Source organism: Salvia splendens, chromosome 7, assembly GCF_004379255.2.
Source record: "Salvia splendens isolate huo1 chromosome 7, SspV2, whole genome shotgun sequence".
Lineage (NCBI taxonomy): Eukaryota > Viridiplantae > Streptophyta > Magnoliopsida > Lamiales > Lamiaceae > Salvia > Salvia splendens.
In genome coordinates this window covers 2174734-2193566 of record NC_056038.1, presented here as the reverse complement: position 1 = coordinate 2193566, position 18833 = coordinate 2174734, and the positions used below count along the sequence as shown (strand labels likewise).

The following is an 18833-nucleotide window of genomic DNA, read 5'->3' as shown; positions in this document are numbered from 1 at the left end:
GTTTCAAAAGTTATCAATTATTTTATTTGACCAAATTTGTTTATTCTTTTTATGTTAGTTTCTTAGGTTCAAAACAAAATCATTTAATCGTTATTACATTAAGACACTATCATTGTTCATTGATATCACCAAATTTCTTTACACGTGAGTACTATTTTAGCATCAATTTTGCCCCCGAAAAAGTTATGGTAAGATGATTAAGAACTTTTGAAACTGTGTGATTTATCATTCAAATTTTAAAAAGAACGTGTAGTATACTAAAAATTGACCCAAATTTCGTAGTAATAATTTTATAGGCAATTAACCCTATCAACAATGGGTAGGACTTAGGAGTATAGTTTTGGCTAAAATACTCATGGTATCAAAATTCATCACTTTAAGTACAAAATATAGAATAAAAAGATTGATTTGCAATTTGACATGACATGACATGACATGACATGAACAATCAAGAAATAAAACAGGAGACCATACTACATATCCCCCATCAACAGAGTTCCATTCCAAACTGCAAATCTAAGACTAGTTAGTCATTAGTTAAGGTCCAAAAAAAATCTTAAGCATATCATCAAATGCTAAACTGCACAAACTTCACATATACTAACATGTCTTAGGTCAGAAAATACCAAGTTTCCCGCACTTGACTTACTAAGAAACAGGCCCAAGGTAGTCTCCCTCGAGGCTGCCTACAACTCGAAAATCTTTCTCAATCTCGATAAACTTCTCTCCGATCACCAGGAACCGCAGCACCACGCCCTTCTCGATCTTTGAGGACTTACCATTCATGAAGTAGGGGTTTTCCCCAGGCACAAATTGGTAGTCATCCATTTTCTGGTGGGAGAGAAAGATGGTCTCGACCGGTCCACACCTCAGGAACACACCCGGCTTTAGGATTTTGTGGACAACGCCTTCCAAGATTTCACCCGGCAGTACCTTGAAGGTTATGCAGCTGAAATCTACAGGAAAGATAACATCACCTGACTGCTTCCGGACCTTCCCCTCTCCAATCTTCCCCACTGTGCTCAATGCAAGGAAATAGCCAAGGTCCTTAGTAGCCTTCTTGGCTGCAAAATCAGCCATGAGGCGAGTGATTATAGCTTTTTGAAGCATTAGACCTCCTGCATCGAGGCTCTCAGCAGGAATCAAAACATTCCATGACAAATTTGACTTGAGATACATCTTCCTTTGGTGCCACCTACCATGAATAAAGAATGAGTTTTTAATTATCTACCATTTCTGGAAATAAAAGCATAGTAGTGAAAGACTAAGCAAGCATAATCAAAACTGTGATGTTTCTATCTGAAGAAAACTGTGGTTTAAGAAGACAAAGAAGGAAAGAGTGGTGTGCTGGCAAGATTAAACTGCAACTGATTAGTCCATTAAACGAAAGGAATACATATATTAAGAAAAAAAGGGAGCACCAAGAACTTTTGTTCCTAGGTTTAGAAATTTTAGTTCTGAGTAAAGCAAAGCATGGACAGACTATCTTCAGCCGTGCTGCAATGAGGAAGAACTTTGAGCAATAATGTACTAGTACTTCAGCTGCATCCTCCTAAAAGCTAACAATTTAGAGTTGAATGAGGATCCTAACTGCATTTTACTCGAGTTGAAAATCCCCAAATCGTCACGCTTGCAGCAAGACCAAGCTTCTTGATAGTGTCATTTGGATTATTCAATAAGCTTGTTTGAGCTAAGTTCTATGGAAGAAGCAAAGTGCAGGCATTGGTTTAGTATCCTCATAGATATGCTATATTTCCTTCTATTTCTTTCCTTCCACATTTTCATTTCCATTGAGACGCAAGTGTAGTTTACATTAAAGGTTTTGACAACAAATGTATAATCCATATGAACAACAATTGAAATGCCCAAACACAAAGAGCTCATTTAGGACGCAAACAGCCTTGAGTTTTATCGAGTTAAGCTCACACTATATTCAGCGTCACTAACAACAGTTTTATCTAAAATACCTAATTAAGAAAAAGAAGCAGCATTTCATTCTAGGAGGCGATAAATTACAATTACCAACGGAAAAAAGAAGCTGAATTTAGGGTTTATGCGGCGAAATTTTCCCTGAGAATGTATAATCATGAACAAGAGAGAAATTTAATTGCGATCCAATCGAGGAATTAAACAAAAAGTAAATAGAAAATTTAACAATTCGCAGTTCTACGAGAAATTACAGGAACAGCATGCACGAATTGTTAAAGAGAATCAAAATTATAATCGACTGGAATCAGCTGCGGCGAAACCTGATGAGCTTGAATCACGCGAAATGCAGTTTTCGCCTTCGCTGTGAACTCTTCGACTCTGTTAAAGTGTGTGAACTGTGTGTTCGTAGTTTGAAATGCCGAATATGTTGTACCAAGTGTCGAATACATTTGGAGGATTTGACCATTTTAGCCCCACAAAGATTAATTCTATAGCAATAATATTAGGTGATTTGTTGCATGTTTTAATGTTTTATTTACTTTGATTATATAAATTTTATTATTAGTGTCAATAATTTACAAATTTCATAAAAATAAATTAAAAAATTATCTATTTAATTGCAGTTATAAATATTATATATTTTTTACATTTAAGTAATCTATTTAAGTAATGACATTAGTAATATTTTTTAAGATTAAAAATACAAAACAAAACAAATATTATCAACATTAATTACCAAAGGCGGTGCTCACAAATAGTATTCAAATAAGATGCATAGCATAACATTTCTTACAACCTTAAGTTTTTTTTACAATTACTAATAATATTAGGATAGTTTGATATTTTTGTTGAGTTTGGAATTGAATTCCAAATCCAAATCATCTAAATTCAACAATTTGAATTCTACTATAAAAAATAATTAAAATTTCAAATAATTGGGAGTACTTCCTAGCCCACATTATGCGCACGCGAGCACACACACAATATTGCATACTCACGCACACGGGACATACACATACATAATGCTCACACTTCAATCGAAACAGACACGTTTTAAACATACTAATACACATGCTACCCACACATAACACATGTAATGCTCACACTTCAATCAAAACACGCACGTTTTAAACATATTAATGCACATGCTACCCACACATAATGAAAATATAATCGTCCGCAGGGGCAGCAGCCGGCAACGGAAAGGCAGATCTGGCTGCAATAAGTCTGGGTTCAAATCCCACTGCTGTCGTGTAGTTGCTTCCATATCTCATGCACAAGTGTGGGGCCTTGGGAGATGGGCTTCTGGCAGCCAGTGGGTTAAGACCCCCCTTAACGGGCTACTGCGTACCCTGATTGGACCTCCTCACATGATGTCGGGTCGGAGTGTGGAGGCCGTCAAGGCTATGGAATCGTCTTTTTTTGCTGCAATAATGAAAATATAATGTACACACTGCAAACAATTTAGAATGAATTGTCATATACTAGTAGTATATTATTAAACCATTCGTCATAAACTTTACTTTTTAGGTTATTTTTTTTCGTTAATGAAGTGAGATACATTTTCCATTAAAACATTTTTATTTATATTTCACTCTTACGATATCAATTTTACATTAAAATTCATATCTTTTTAAAAGTTTCTATTTTTAGGAATGGATGGAGTATAGTTTTACCATGTTAGATTCGAAAGGGAGAATATATAGTTTTGGAAAAAATTTAGATGAATCGGAGTTTGTGTATTTACTAGTCAACTAAGAAGTCAATTTGCACAAGTAAAAAATGCATTATTTTAAGCTATTTTTTTAATGTTCTATAAGAAAAAGGAAAAACTGACTAATGGAGTACATAACATCAAGAAAATCCACGTGTAATTTTGTACAAAATTCAAGATGATCCTACTTTATTTTCTTTTTATGTAGAGGGCCTTGAATTATGACTTTCAGTTTGCCATCTCAATCTCCAATTAACATTTTCAATATCACTTTAACATGTGTGATTGCTTCATTTGCTTGCCAAAATTTATCACATCTTGTTTTCACAAATTGAGCTGCAACTGACCCCAGCCATAACTGTCTAAATAAATGAAGTGAATTGACATTTGACCCATACCAAATTAAATACCGTGTGTCACGATCACAGCTCAATTTCGCCAAGAGATTGTGAGATATACTAAAGTTTGAAAATTATTCCAAAGTTTTGGTCCATTTTAATAAGTACTAAATGACTTGCAATTTGCAAAAACATGGAGTAGTTAAAGTGTACCTTAGCTAAATCATCGAACAACAGCTGACAAGTACTCATAACAAATTAACAATAACATGCCATAAAAGCAATTGTACCACAAATTCAAAATGAGATGTATTGTTGCAATATGGTATTTAACCGTTAAAAATGAAAGAAATCCAATCCACATGTGAAATTAATATTTCCTCACAACTCATATATAGACTATAGTCATGTCTAGATGTTCCTCAAAAAATATATATTTTGTGTTATTTGTAAGCACTGAATCACTAATCCCGTTTAATACTATGTTTTGTGTTATTTGTTTGTTTTATTTGATTCTATCATCTTAAAAATTGTTGTTGATAACAAAAAAATAAACTTGGTTCTTTATTTTATTATAGAAAAGGTGAATAAATTGGATACTAGATTTTAAGTAATTTGTCTGATTAATGGCGTGAATAATACCTTTTGAGGTAAAAAAAAACATAGTACTACTATATGATTATCGTGGATTAAACAAATATGATTACCGCGGATAAATCGAATCGAGAGCGATGCTTACACTTAATACACAGTACAGTAGATTTAACAACTTGTTCTAAATTTCAAGCCAATAAAATTGAAGTCGATATTATTTGAAACATCAGCTGAGCTGCATGGAAGTGTACTTATCTAATCTAAATGTGTGCAGAAGCAAAATCAACTGCATCTTGGTACATGGGTGAAGATGCCAAGAGCTTTAATTATTGAACCCCGCTCAGTTTGGCCCACTCTATGAACTGCACTCCACCGTAATAGTTATTGGCGAACCGTATGCCCACCGTGAAAGGCTTGGCAACCTGTGGGATTCGAGCTTCAACGAGATTTTCCAATCCATTTATAATTTGATAACGGACGTTTGAGGAAATTCCCAGAAAAACACCTGCAAACATATACAGACTATGTGAGACTGCTGCTACTCTTTAACAGTTTCCTCACAACATCTGATAAACTTGTTTTAGTACATTTGTGTTTCTGCGACAAATTGGCAAGTAGAAGCTTTTCATAGATGTTTTCTTAGTCATAGCTATGAAACAAGTAATCTCTAAAGAAAACTATCAGGTTATTTGATGTTATCTGAATCATATAGCTGAATCTATAGCCTTCCGAGCAGCTAACAACAGGTCGAATATCTTATTGATGATAACATACCCCAGAGAGCAGCACTTTTTATTAAGGGGGGCACGGGTATATCCTCCTCTGACTTCTTGATGCTCCTGTTATGCAGAAAATCGTCTCAGATGAAAAGCGAAATGACCGCCAAGGAAAATTTTTGAAATTGATACAAACTTTATCTAAAGATAAGTCGAAAAACCCATGGGTAAAAAATGATTGATTCCTTACAGCAGCAAAGTTTTCGATGATTAATGGCTCAGCAAAGTTTTAGTCTTTATGAAACTTATTTATCAAACTAAAACAGATTGTAGGAGTTATTTGACTTAGGAGTAAGAAAACTACATTCCTCCACATGATGCATGTTTGGGATTCATTTAATGCAAGGAGATATTGCTATTCCCAAATCCAACCGAAGAATTATATAGATATATAGTACTACCTTTTAGCAGTCATGATCGTATTTGCTATGCCTTGGCCGATAATACCACATCCAAAACCAACTGCGCCATATAATACGCCCTACATTCAGAAGAGAATATCTATCACCCATCAGAAATCAAATAACATCAGAATAGCTTAGCTTTTTAACAATAACGAGAGACCTTAGGAGAAAATCAGCTTTTTGCCTAAACAATGGATCATGATGTGGTACCTTGTAAAATAATGAAGCAGCTCGTTGCTGCAATGAAAATTTAACTCCTGGTCTCTCAGCTTCAAAAACACTGTGCAACCAATAAATTCATAATCTAAATAAGTTTGAAGTTACACTGCTATAATATCAGAAAAACTTAAAAGGTTGAGTTCATTAAGGGATATCCAAAAAACAAGAAGCGGCATCTTGAGGCAAATAGACTGCTTCTAGTTTTCTACCGACGTTTGTGATTGTGCAATATCACTGAATCCAGATACAATCAATCTGAAATAAAATGCACAAGTGACCTGCTGGGGAGAGCAGCAGTAGCCAGCTGCATACTCCCAAGAAAGCCACTTCCACCGCGTATTTGTTTCTTGCCTATACGCGCATATGGGGCCAGCATACCAACCAAAGCAACGTCAACGACGATACCCACTAACAAATCTGCCATATACAATTCAAACTCTGCCCAAAACTCCTTCCCTCTTTTTCTATATTCAGCAACAGTTGCACAGCAAGAATCAATTACTACCTGAAACACAACCGATAATGCCACATAACTAGCCGTATTCTTATTGTTCGCTCACTGCAATCGACATGCGTCATAACTCATAAGGCATACCCTGATGTACTGTGCAATTGCAAATGCATAAACTCAATCTCACCTCTGTTCCAACTTTAAACAAAAATGATGGATCAGCCAGCATTCGGTTCCGCAGCATCGAGAAATTTCTCATCAGAAACCCTAGCGGCCAGCCGGCACTCTGCAAAAATCAATCGAAAAATGCCAGTAACCAATGTGAAATCAAATAAGTGCAGCAATTTCATTGCTTTCTGATTCAAATTCCGAACTATTAACAAGCATTCTCACCTGAAGATCCAAGTACCTGGTGAGAAAAACCCTCCGTAGTCCCTCCGCTTTCGCCGCCTCGATCAAATCAGCCGGCAGCACCACGCCGCGGCTCTCTGCCTCCATCAAAACCTCGTCGTAGTTCACGATCGGACCGAACTCATCTTCACCGCCGCCGTCATCTCCCTCTCCACCACCTACGCCGTCATCTCCCTCTCCACCGCCACCGCCGCCACCATCGCCACCGTGGTCGAGTTTCGGTTCCTCGAAATCCTCCAGCTGACTAGTCTTCCCCTTCGCGGTGTCCGGACCGGCGCACTGTATCCGGAACGGATTCTCGGCGGCGATCCTTAACGACGGCTTATTGGAGGGAGAAAAGTTGGCGAAAACGGTGAATTTTAGAGCGACGTTTCTGCCCGTGCGCTGGTGAGATGAGCAGTGGAGATTCGGAGCGGTGAATCCACCAGCCGGAATACAAAGCGACATCGTTTCAGTCGAGGAATCCCTAGCCGGAAACTGCTGCGGCGGAATTCCACCTGACTGTGTTTGCTTTAGGTTGGACTACTGAGAGTATGAGGGTAATCCTGTGCGATACGAACTACGGGAACTAGGATTTTAATAAATCAGTCAAAAACCAGTACCAGTATTTATACTACTCCATTTCCATGGGGTCTAAAGTTAGACTTGGTATAAATTTAAGGAAAATAGAAAATAGAAATATAGTAGAAATATTTCTACTTTTATATACTATTTTTTTATTTTGTCATTTTTAATCATTCCAAGTCTTATTTTATTTTTACTATAAATGGTAAATAGACATCATATTCCACTAATTTATTCAGTTCATATTTTATTACTAAAACTAATATACATGAATGAGATTCACGTTTCACTAACTCATTTTTTTACATTTTTTAAATCCATGCTCAAATAAAATAAGACTCCTATTATGGAACAAATTAAGTATTTGTAGTTTTAAAATAAAATGTGATGAGTTAGTGGAATGTAGGAATAAAAGTTGTAAACAATGAATGAGACACTTAACATCATGGATGGATGAAAAAAAAATTGAGATACTTAATCATAGACGGAGAGGGTACATGCTAGGAGCATAATGAATTTTATATTTACATGTACTATTGCCTATTCTTTTAAAAATATATCTTTTAATCAAACTCCTAAATACTCCATGAATACCATATGCAGTCGTATTGGGCTTATTCTTGGCCCAATAAGCCCAATAAAATCTTTCTGTCCATATGTTTGTAAAAAGCCTTATTTCAAATACACCTTTTTTTGGACATTTTCTCCCTTGTTGTCTCCCACCCTCGTTTCATACATAACTCAAGAGACGAAAAAAACCTACTTCATACCTGAAAATATTAAATTGGTCAAATTTGGTTTCTGTTGTAGGAAAAAGATTTCTTTATCAATGCATTTTTTCAACTTCGTAGATTGGAATATTCAAAATGGTCATCATGGCATAGTCACAGCTAGCATTTTATTCATAAAAGAAACAGTGTTCTTTAAAAATGTACACACTCAATGTATAAAATATGGAGTAATTGGTACTTAAACAATGGAATTGCATGTCAATTTTCAAATTCTTAACCATGTTACATCCGAATTATGTTTTGTTTTTTATAGAAATGATTCAATTTAATTGTGATATTCCAAAAAGATAATGTAATTCAATTTAATTAGGACGAATAGAGTATAGAAAAGATGTACCGGAACTAAGGAATACTTATAACTGAAGCTTTTATATTTTACATTTAAAATCCATTCATCTGCAATAATTTTATAGAAAAAATTATCCTTAGTGCTATAATTTGTATATAAATGTCTTTTTATTTTAATTCTAAAATACAGAGAATTCTACCGTTACGAAGATTTGACCCGACACAAAAATCATTGTAATAAAAACCCAAAATGAAAATAAAAATAGAATAACGAAATTTAGAGAAAAAACACCAAAATAAAAGTCTTGTTTCAGTGTGCGACGGCTTTTCCCAGTTTTCTCTCTCTAGATCGCACCTCACAACACGGTCTCTATTTCTCGCTCTACGCATCCACACATCGGCGCCGGAGGAATATCACCGGAAAGCTGCGAATTCCGATCATTTCCTGCTCGCAATTTGATTGAGATCTGCGAATCGATAGACGTCGGATCTGGAGAATTGCTGGATCTGAGAGATGGCGCTTTCCGGCATGAGAGGGTTATCGGTTTTCATCAGCGACATCCGGAACTGTCAGAATAAGGAGCTGGAGCGCCTTCGTGTTGATAAGGAGCTCGGGAACATTCGAACTCGCTTTAAGCACGAGAAGGCAAGTTTGTACATGATATGATAGGTGTTTGTGAGCTATTTTTGGCGTGCGTGATTGCCTTTTTGAGTTTGAAGTCTTTCGGAATCTCATGAATGAGCTGATGTGGTGTGAAATTGTGGCATACTGGTGTAGAGACGAGCTGGAATTCAGGGTTTGCGGGATTGGGATTTCTATTTCGTGAATGTAGGTTGGACTGATTGGGGGTATTGTAGTCGTGCTATTGAGTGAGGAGGTGTTTTAAGGGGTTTATAGGATGGATTGGGGTTGGATTTTGGGTTCTGGTTATTTGCTGAGGGATGGATTGGGGGATTACGAGCTGTGTATACCTAGTCATTACTGATAGCTTGCTGGAGAAGATGAGTTTCAGCTACTTGAATACTTGGCTTGTTGAATGAATGCAGTCTGTATATTTTTTATGATTAGAATTATATGTTCCGGGAATTAGCTATAAAACATTTGAAAATGTTTTCTATTTGTCTTACTTTCGAGAGGCAGTTTGGTATCGATAGCCTGGCTTGTATTGCTGCATTGAAGCACACGTGCCATGGAAATAGTTTTGGAATCCTAGTTCATGCGTATAGGACTGTACTATCTGATGTGGTGTGATAGTGAACTTCATGGAACTGCCTCAAAATGGTTCTCATTGTCTTCATGCTGTTCATGCAGAGTTAGAAATTCAGCCAAGTTGAAATATATTCATTGATGCAATTTTAATATGAACCACAATGACTAAAGTTCTATTAAATCATCAGCATTTTTGTAATCCATAAGATCTGTTACTGTGATGCAAATTGCTATGCCCCTCTCAGCTTCAGTTAAAAACTGAGAATGATCTAAGAGTCCCAAAAGGACAAATGGGAAGTAGATCTAGATTTATTAGATAGCCTACATTTGAAAATAAGAGGTATTCATGAATTTGTTCAACACCCTTCTGATTGTACTGTGCTTTTGAGGATAGGCATGTAATCTTTAAGTAAAAGAGCATTTGTCCTCATTGTAGGCTTCTGATGCATTGCTCAGTATTTCAACCAAGGATAGCATTATGTCATCTATGGAATTAGATGAATCTGATAAATGACAATGTCTCTTGTGGCTCTTGTCTCCTCCCATCTCTGTTCTTTTCAAGAACCATCCATTGATAGGGTTCTCTCTTTTTATGTACCTCATATAAGACAAAGTGTGTTAATTTGCTAGGAATTTTCAGCTGTTTTAAGCATGGAGAATAGAGAAATATGATTGGAAGCAGTAATAGGATTTAAGAAAGTGCCTTATATTGGATGTGCTCCGTATGATTTGGTCCTAAAAGTCATGGCGCATATATTCAAGGATTTTTTGGGTTGGTCAGGAAATCGATATGATGAACTAAAAAATAGGCAAAACTTTTTTATCATTGTCTTTTCCCTCTAAAGTGCCTCTTCTGAACCAAGCCATATGAAGAGGGAAATGAGAAACAAAATGTTAGATGTAACTCAATTAAGTGGCAGAAATTAACTTGTTAGTTATGGTCTTGGCCCGTGAATACTCCAGAAACAAAGTGTAAACATATGAATTGATATACAAATCTCTTTTGTTTTCCCAAATGAGAAAAATAATTATGTGAGTTCATGATCTTTGTATGCCAATGTCCATCCAGTTGTCATGCTACCTTAGTAAGCTGGGGCTCTGAAGTGTCTCAAACCTTTAATATTTGTTAGTTCTCGGTGAGATCATAATAGCTTTGCTTATTTTTATTTTTTATTTGTGACTGAACAGGGATTGTCACATTATGAGAAGAAGAAATATGTCTGGAAAATGCTTTACATTTATATGCTAGGATATGATGTTGATTTTGGTCACATGGAAGCTGTTTCTTTAATATCTGCACCAAAGTATCCTGAAAAACAGGTATGAATTGCAGAAAAATCAGAAAACGGAATAGAATATTGTCCATCACTTGTCAAATGTTTTCACACATTCTGAGTTGCTGTAGGTTGGTTACATCGTGACATCATGTCTTCTAAACGAGAATCACGATTTCCTGAGATTAGCAATTAATACTGTCCGCAATGACATTATTGGCCGCAACGAGACTTTTCAGTGTCTTGCTTTGACATTGGTATGGTGTCCGATTTTCTGTCCGTATAACTCTTTATAAATAGTTGATGCAAATCATGCAACCATATTGGTTTACATAATAATTTTTGTGTTCTGCCTCAAGTTCTTAATGTTTCCCCCTTACTAACTTCTGCTTATTCCATTTGATCACAACTCTTAAGGTTGGAAACATTGGTGGCAGAGAATTTGCTGAATCTCTGGCTCCTGATGTTCAAAAATTACTTGTAAGTGCACACTTCTGAAGGTATTATGCAGGGTGACCTAATAAATATATCTGAAAGTTCCTATTTTCTTTAGTTATCTAGCAGCTGCAGACCGCTTGTTAGGAAGAAGGCTGCACTATGTCTGCTGCGCCTCTTTAGAAAAAATCCTGACGTGGTTAATGTGGATGGCTGGTAAAGCATCTACTCTCAATCTCTCTGTTAGTGTTGTTGATTGATTGGAAGAATCTGATACCAGTTCTCTTCCTCGTAATTGACAGGTCAGATAGGATGGCACAGCTATTAGATGAACGTGATTTAGGAGTACTGACTTCTTCTATGAGTCTCTTAGTTGCTTTAGTGTCCAACAACCATGAGGCGTACTGGAGTTGTCTACCAAAATGTGTTAAGACCCTGGAAAGACTTGCTAGAAATCAGGATATTCCACAAGAATACACTTATTATGGTATTCCTTCGCCTTGGCTTCAGGTTTGTGCTTTTCTTGACACTATTTCCTTAGAAGAGGGTGACACTGAATAATTTAGGATATCAAAATATTTTCTTGGTTGCATTTTATTTATCGGATTTAGGTATTTGCTGAATTTCTAGATTCAAGTAGGAGAGATAAGAGCTTCTTCATTCTTCTAAAATCTAAACATTTTCTTCTGTCCGTGCCTGCACTGCAGGTTAAGACTATGAGGGCTCTCCAATATTTTCCAACTGTTGAAGATCCAAATACAAGAAGGTCATTGTTTGAGGTCTGATATTATTTTTTACTCTATTGGCTATTCTGGTGTGCTTTGGTTTCGTATCGTAATCACTAGTATATTTGTAGTTGTCAGCATCTCCGCCCAGTATGTTGCTGTATTGGTTTCCGTAGATACATATTGGTGTTTGTGTGGAAATTAAATATGGTTGTGGCATGTTATGACATTTCCTTATTGGCCATTTTCAGGTTCTGCAAAGGATTCTAATGGGAACTGATGTTGTGAAAAATGTAAACAAGAATAATGCATCACATGCTGTTCTTTTTGAAGCTCTTTCTCTTGTAAGTAATCGCTGTAAATTTTTTTTTTGTTTTGAATCAGTTCTCAGATATGTTTTTTTACCTACTTTTCTGTATCATGTTTACAGTAGCTGTTGAGCAACAGTAGCTTATACTCATTTACCTTTTGATTTATCTTCCCCGTAGAGTCTTATTCTGACATGGAATTTTTATGCCTTGGCTCCATTAAATTCATGAATCTGTGCTTCGTGTCTCCAAGGGTGCCTAAACCTCAAAGGGCTGTTTTACATTTAATATTGAATTACTGGAGAGGCTCTCTGAACACACAAAATGATGTCTTATCAGTTTATTCCTTTTAAGATGTGTTATTAGAGTTGTCAATAACTTGTGGACCTAAACTTCTTTATATTCAGGTCATGCATCTTGATGCTGAGAAAGAAATGATATCTCAATGTGTTGCACTGCTTGGGAAATTTATTGCTGTTCGTGAACCTAATATAAGATACCTTGGCTTGGTTAGATCTTCGCTCACTATATTGCTACTTGCTCCCTGTTTTTTGTTTCTTTAACAGAAGATTGAATATTTTTTTCGTTAAGGTTATATTGTTGGAATCCTAACAAATTGTCTTATCAAGACTCTGCATAATTGTGGTCTTGATTGCAAAGATTTTGTTGTTTAATGCAGGAGAACATGACTCGGATGTTGATGGTCACAGATGTGCAAGATATTATTAAAAGACATCAAGCTCAGATCATTACTTCACTGAAGGATCCCGATATCAGGTTACCTATTACTATTTTCATGCTTGTTGAGTGTTGAAGACTTAAATAACCACTCAGCATTAGTTATCGTGATATAAATAAACTCATGGAGTTGCTTCCACCTATAAAAGATGCACATGTCGTGACCATGATCATGTCTTTATTTGGATTTTACAAATATTATGTAATTAAGAAGTTATTAAGGGATCTCTCTCCTTTTCTTCTTGCAAGTATTTTACTAGCTTTGACAGTTGACACACATATCTAACCATGCTTTATTCTAACAGCATCAGGAGACGTGCCCTTGATTTGCTGTATGGCATGTGTGATGTTTCAAATGCAAAGGACATAGTTGAAGAATTATTACAGGTGCACATGACTTACAAGCTTGTAGTGAATGCATTCAAAAACCTTTATTGGTTGATATAACCAACAAGGAAAGTAATACATGCTTGGCCATCATCTGGTTTCAGTATCTTAGCACAGCAGACTTTGCAATGCGGGAAGAATTGTCACTTAAAGCTGCAATTCTTGCAGAAAAGTTTGCCCCGGACTTGTCATGGTATGAAATTGATTCATAAAAGGCTATTCGTTTACACTTGAGAATAAATTGGGTTTCAGTTAGAGGACAGATAAATAATCCCGCCATAGTCATGTGACGTATTTTATGAGTGATTATTTTCCTTTCCTCCTTACTAATTGAGACTAGATCAAGTTAAGCTAGAAGTAAGAGTAAGTGCTCAAGTTCATTCCTTTTTTAATCGCTTACACCAGAGTTGAATTTTAATTTTTCTTAATTCAGTTATATGTGCAGTTATGAAAATTTTGTTGTGAATTTGTAAAACCTTACCTAAAGTTTCTTTAGAAACAAGTCAAAGCTAGATATCTATGTCATTATGTGATCAATTTCTTTGCAAACTATGCATATGAAATAGCTCGGTGTGTGTCGGACTTTGCTATGAGTTTTATTTAGGAGTATAGTCATACACAAGGCAGTTACTTGATCTACTTTTTCAATGACATATTTCTCCTCGTTTCAGGTATGTGGATGTTATTCTTCAGTTGATAGATAAGGCAGGGGATTTCGTAAGCGATGACATTTGGTTCCGTGTCGTGCAGTTCGTTACAAATAATGAGGATTTACAGGTAACTGACACATTGACAGGCTTCTCAGTTCTCATGTTATTTCTGTAACTGCTAGTTGATGTAGCCTAATAATTGATAAATGAACTTTCACACAACTTGTTTTGTATATTCATGCTTCTATCTTACCAGCCATATGCAGCTATGAAAGCCCGAGAGTACCTTGACAAGCCTGCCATTCATGAGACGATGGTGAAGGTGTGTTAGACTCACTGATTGTTCAAATTTTGCTAGTATTTTGTAAAAGAAGGCATGCCAGAATCAAGAGCTATATTGACTTGCATGATAAATGTTACACGATTCTTGTACAAGTTTTGTATACTTCTAATATAATATGTACCATAAAATAAACTAGTCGTATATCTGCTCAGTGCTCATATCATCTACTATTTCTTAAGTTGTTTACAATAATTTCATTACAATAGACTAACTAAGTGCTGGATAGGCTGATGCCAATCAGTCAAAAAACCTGAGTGGTGAAATCAAAATGTTATTGGTTAATAAAAGTTCAGTATCTCTTTGGATGTTTGGATTTATTGTTTCTGTCTAGAACCTCTACAGCCAATCTCTTCATAATACTAGAGTTAAAACAATTTTATGATATCACAGGTCAGTGCATATATCCTTGGAGAATATAGTCATCTTCTAGCCAGACGACCAGGATGGAGTCCAAGGGAAATTTTCAACATTATACATGAGAAACTGCCCACTGTTTCGTAAGGGCCTATCATTGTATATCTCTTTATATGTCCTAACTTCTCTACTTATTTAACTAAATCATATATGACCAGGACACCAACAATTCCTATCCTTCTTTCCACGTATGCAAAGATTTTAATGCACACTCAACCACCTGACGCGGAGCTACAGAAGCAAATATGGGCAATCTTCAGAAAGTAATTACATGAAACAACTATTTTTTTTTAGTTAGTATGTTCCGGTTTTCCACTGAGGTTGAAGATTGTATGTTCCAGGTATGAGAGTTGTATTGATGCTGAAATACAGCAACGTGCAGTTGAATATCTTGCTTTGAGCATGAAAGGTGCAGCTCTAATGGATATACTTGCTGAAATGCCAAAGTTCCCTGAGAGACAGGTTAGAATGTGGATGCCGACTTAGTATTGGTCTACTATCTATTATGTCACACCATCATTTGTTAATGTAACTTTGTCCTGATTTACTAACAATGCTGACCATGCCAATTTTTTGGTTATAGTCATCATTGATAAGAAAAGCTGAAGATTCTGAGGCTGATACAGCCGAGCAAAGTGCAATTAAATTGCGGGCACAGCAGCAGACCTCTAATGCTTTGGTACTTACTGATCAACGCCCTGAAAATGGGACCCAACCTGCACCCCAGCTTGGTCTTGTGAAGGTGCCTACCATGAATAACACGGTGAGATATCATTCCGTAGATTCTGACTGGACTCACTTTTTAAATGACAAGTTTTGAATATGTATCCAATAAGCAAATATGTGTGCAGGACGAAAGCACCTCTGGACAAGGATTAGCACATGCAAATGGGACTTTGGCATTAGTGGATCCCCAACCTCCTAGTACACCGTCTCCTGACCTCCTTGGAGATCTTTTAGGGCCATTAGCTATTGAAGGCCCACCAGGTACTGCTCCTCAATCTGATCCAAGTGTACCTTCCAGTTTGGAAGGTGGTTCGAATCTAGATGCTTTAGCCCTTGCACCTGTTGAAGAGCAGACTAGTACAGTTCAGGTATCATTTTCTTCTGCTTACTTAATATATACTTGTTTCATAAGTATAGTATGCATTTTGGGAAAATTAACATGTTAGAATTTTGTTTGATAATTTGTAAGTGCTGTGTTGTGGTTTATCTTTTGGGCTGGTGCAAAAGAACTTCACTGTTACCTACTTCTGTCTGCAGCTTATATTTCTCTTCTTCTTACTTTCCCTTTGATACTTGCAGCCAATTGGTGATATTGGGGAAAAATTCCGTGCCTTATGCGTGAAGGATAGTGGTGTTCTATATGAGGATGTCAATATCCAGGTGCACTTTATCATTTCCTTATTCAGTTTCACAGGGCATATTTTTCAGTATCAAATATATGAGTATGAGCTTCAAACGATTGTTTCCTAGTTAGAGAGTTACTTCAACCTTTGTTGTGTTGCAGATTGGCATAAAAGCTGACTGGCGAGGTCATCAAGGTAGAGTTATTCTCTTCTTGGGAAATAAGAACACTGCTCCTTTAGTGTCAGTGCAAGCGATGATATTGCCCCCATCACATCTAAAGACAGAGCTCTCACTAGTACCGGATACTATTCCCCCGAGGGCACAGGTTGAATCTCTAAAACTTCTTTTGCTGGATTTTGCTCAGTTCCTATATCGGTTTCAATGTTGAAAGTAAATACGTTCCCCCCCCTCAGGTTCAATGTCCACTTGAAGTAGTCAACCTCCAACCAAGCAGAGATTCAGCTGTGCTGGACTTCTCATACAAGTTTGGAGCCAATGTGGTACTGTTCAAGGACCATACATATAATCAATGAGTTGGAACTGTTATTTTTCATTAGAAGTAATACATTGCATGAACAGGTCAATGTAAAACTTCGCCTTCCTGCTGTCTTGAACAAGTTTCTTCAGCCAATTTTGGTTTCTCCCGAGGAATTTTTCCCACAATGGAGATCACTCTCAGGACCTCCACTGAAGCTGCAAGAAGTTGTATGTTCCTTTTGAATTAAGTTAATTCTTTCCCTATTACCCCAATAAAATAACTAGGTCCTTATCTTCTTTCAATTTTGTTCACCAGGTTAGAGGTGTAAGACCCATGCTGCTTGCAGAAATGGCAAACTTATTTAGCAGTTTGCACCTGACAGTGTGCCCTGGCCTCGTAAGTTCTTCGTTCCTTTAAGTTCCTTTTTTATATGGTTATTATTTTTTGCCTCGTATCTTGAACATTACTTCATCTTATATTTCCCATCCAGGATCCCAATGCTAACAATTTAGTAGTCAGCACTACATTCTACTCCGAAAGCACTCGAGCCATGCTATGCTTGGTATGCTTTTAGTTCTTAATGAAATAGAAATGTTTTGTTCCAAAGTCTTTCAGCAGATATCTAAGAGTTAACCCTATATGTATGATAATTTGCTTTGTGACTGCCATGATATTAATTCCTGCAATTTTGGGGATATTATCATCAGACAAGAATAGAAACAGATCCAGCAGACAGAACACAGCTGCGAATGACCGTTGCATCGGGAGATCCAGCACTCACATTTGAGTATGTATATCTATATATGTTCATTCTTTCACCCCAGCACCACTTGAAAAAACTATCTGGTGATTAATGTTGAGCTTCATGCCATCATATTTACAGACTGAAGGAGTTTATTAAGGAGCAATTAATCAGCATCCCTGTTCCTTCTCGATCACCTGCACCGATGCCACCTCAAGCCCAGCCGGTAACTCCACCGACTCCCGCCTCAGATCCTGGAGCTATTCTTGCTGGTTTGCTTTGAGCGGGGTATCATTCGCACACAGTTATTCACGACCGTGTAACCAATGTTCATACAACACAGCTGCCGTGTCACCCCCTCCTCCCCGGTTGGGAGGCGTTGAACGATATAATGCAGGGGCTGGCGGAATCAAGGGTGAATCTGTATGTAATCGGCTGAGCGTTGGAACACTTTGGAGGCTTTCAAGTTTTGATATTCTTTTGCACAACTAGATTTGTGCTTTAGCGAGGGGGTGAGAAGGGTCTATTCTTGTTTCTTTCATTTTCTTTTTTATTTGAGTGTTGTCTTTTTTATTATCCACTTCTTTTCTAGTCAGGTTTTACAACATTGATTCCTGTAAAATTTGAATCACACATCGCAGATAACTGCTCGAGGTTGTAACAATCAAATATTTTGTTTGTGGATGTGTATTTGTTTTAACATCAATAGTGGAATTTGTAATCGATGATGCTGCGTAATGTATTTTTCTTATGTTCAAAGCTGTAATTTTTCGATGATGTCTTCTTTAGTCATATGATGTCGTTTTGAAGCACAAAGATCATGCTCTTTTTATGGTTTCGAGGGTTAAAAATTAGACATAGTATATCACATATCTAATAAAGTACTCCAATCTGTTATGCCATAAACGAGATATTTCTTTTGAACATGGAATTTAATAAAATGATATTTTATAAGAGAGATAGGATATAGTATCATAGGGGCGATCAATTGCTAACTCATCATTTAATTGCTAGTTACAATTAATTTAAGATTATAGGATTTTAGAAATCTTGTGGTCTAAAATTTGTCACGTGTAATTTCATTTTTAATAATTAAATCGAAAAAGATAAAAAAAAAGTACCAAATTAGGGGTTTGGATGAAAATGTCAATATAGTGTTTCGAAAATATCAACACAGTGCGCTTTGAGAATGTTAACACATTGCTTATATTGACATTCTACATGTATTATATTGACATATTTTATATACTAGGTTACATTTTGTTGTACGAAAAAATTGAAAATTTTTTAATTTTTTTTC

At 36.4% G+C, this 18833-nt stretch overlaps 3 protein-coding genes across 5 annotated transcripts; 1 reads left to right on the top strand and 2 right to left on the bottom strand.

Annotated features, from left to right (window-relative positions):
• Positions 1-341: 341 nt before the first annotated feature.
• On the bottom strand, positions 342-2371 carry LOC121810936 (DNA-directed RNA polymerase V subunit 7-like). Of its 3 annotated transcripts, none has more exons than XM_042211678.1 (2): positions 2250-2371; positions 342-1199 (listed from the first exon to the last, which is right to left on the bottom strand). In XM_042211678.1, the coding sequence occupies exon 2, from the start codon at positions 1177-1179 to the stop codon at positions 649-651; it is 531 nt and encodes a 176-aa protein (XP_042067612.1). In that variant the 5' UTR covers positions 1180-1199; positions 2250-2371; the 3' UTR covers positions 342-648. The 3 variants fall into 3 exon arrangements, with proteins under 3 accessions (XP_042067612.1, XP_042067613.1, XP_042067614.1); XM_042211679.1 differs by having other exon boundaries at positions 342-1195; positions 2250-2350; XM_042211680.1 differs by having other exon boundaries at positions 2181-2295.
• Positions 2372-4673: 2302 nt separating this feature from the next.
• Positions 4674-7396, bottom strand: LOC121742292 (protein RETICULATA-RELATED 1, chloroplastic-like). The gene is made up of 7 exons (XM_042135396.1): positions 6819-7396; positions 6613-6711; positions 6253-6479; positions 5966-6035; positions 5753-5832; positions 5350-5414; positions 4674-5080 (listed from the first exon to the last, which is right to left on the bottom strand). Exons 1-7 carry the CDS (start codon positions 7281-7283, stop codon positions 4902-4904), a joined length of 1185 nt encoding a protein of 394 aa, XP_041991330.1. The 5' UTR covers positions 7284-7396; the 3' UTR covers positions 4674-4901.
• A 1370-nt stretch (positions 7397-8766) lies between these two features.
• Positions 8767-18256, top strand: LOC121741917 (AP-2 complex subunit alpha-1-like). Its single transcript, XM_042134870.1, has 27 exons — positions 8767-9125; positions 10878-11009; positions 11095-11220; positions 11381-11443; positions 11517-11614; positions 11701-11908; positions 12106-12177; positions 12375-12467; positions 12839-12940; positions 13111-13208; positions 13475-13556; positions 13661-13749; positions 14228-14333; positions 14463-14528; positions 14940-15046; positions 15122-15226; positions 15305-15425; positions 15547-15726; positions 15815-16057; positions 16269-16349; positions 16474-16638; positions 16727-16813; positions 16893-17018; positions 17107-17187; positions 17282-17353; positions 17499-17578; positions 17675-18256. Exons 1-27 carry the CDS (start codon positions 8994-8996, stop codon positions 17814-17816), a joined length of 3057 nt encoding a protein of 1018 aa, XP_041990804.1. The 5' UTR covers positions 8767-8993; the 3' UTR covers positions 17817-18256.
• Positions 18257-18833: the final 577 nt, after the last annotated feature.

What these genes read in the sequence shown, in the direction of transcription:
- LOC121810936 (XM_042211678.1), bottom strand. Translation starts at nt 1,179, where the DNA reads ATGTATCTCAAGTCAAATTTGTCATGGAATGTTTTGATTCCTGCTGAG.
- LOC121742292 (XM_042135396.1), bottom strand. Translation starts at nt 7,283, where the DNA reads ATGTCGCTTTGTATTCCGGCTGGTGGATTCACCGCTCCGAATCTCCAC. An exon ending in CCAGGTACTTGGATCTTCAG is followed by an intron (nt 6,712 to 6,818) that starts GTGAGAATGCTT and finishes TGATTTTTGCAG; the next exon opens with AGTGCCGGCTGGCCGCTAGG. An exon ending in AAAAAGTGCTGCTCTCTGGG is followed by an intron (nt 5,081 to 5,349) that starts GTATGTTATCAT and finishes ATATGTTTGCAG; the next exon opens with GTGTTTTTCTGGGAATTTCC.
- LOC121741917 (XM_042134870.1), top strand. Translation starts at nt 8,994, where the DNA reads ATGGCGCTTTCCGGCATGAGAGGGTTATCGGTTTTCATCAGCGACATC. An exon ending in TTTTTGAAGCTCTTTCTCTT is followed by an intron (nt 12,468 to 12,838) that starts GTAAGTAATCGC and finishes CTTTATATTCAG; the next exon opens with GTCATGCATCTTGATGCTGA. An exon ending in TTCATGAGACGATGGTGAAG is followed by an intron (nt 14,529 to 14,939) that starts GTGTGTTAGACT and finishes ATGATATCACAG; the next exon opens with GTCAGTGCATATATCCTTGG.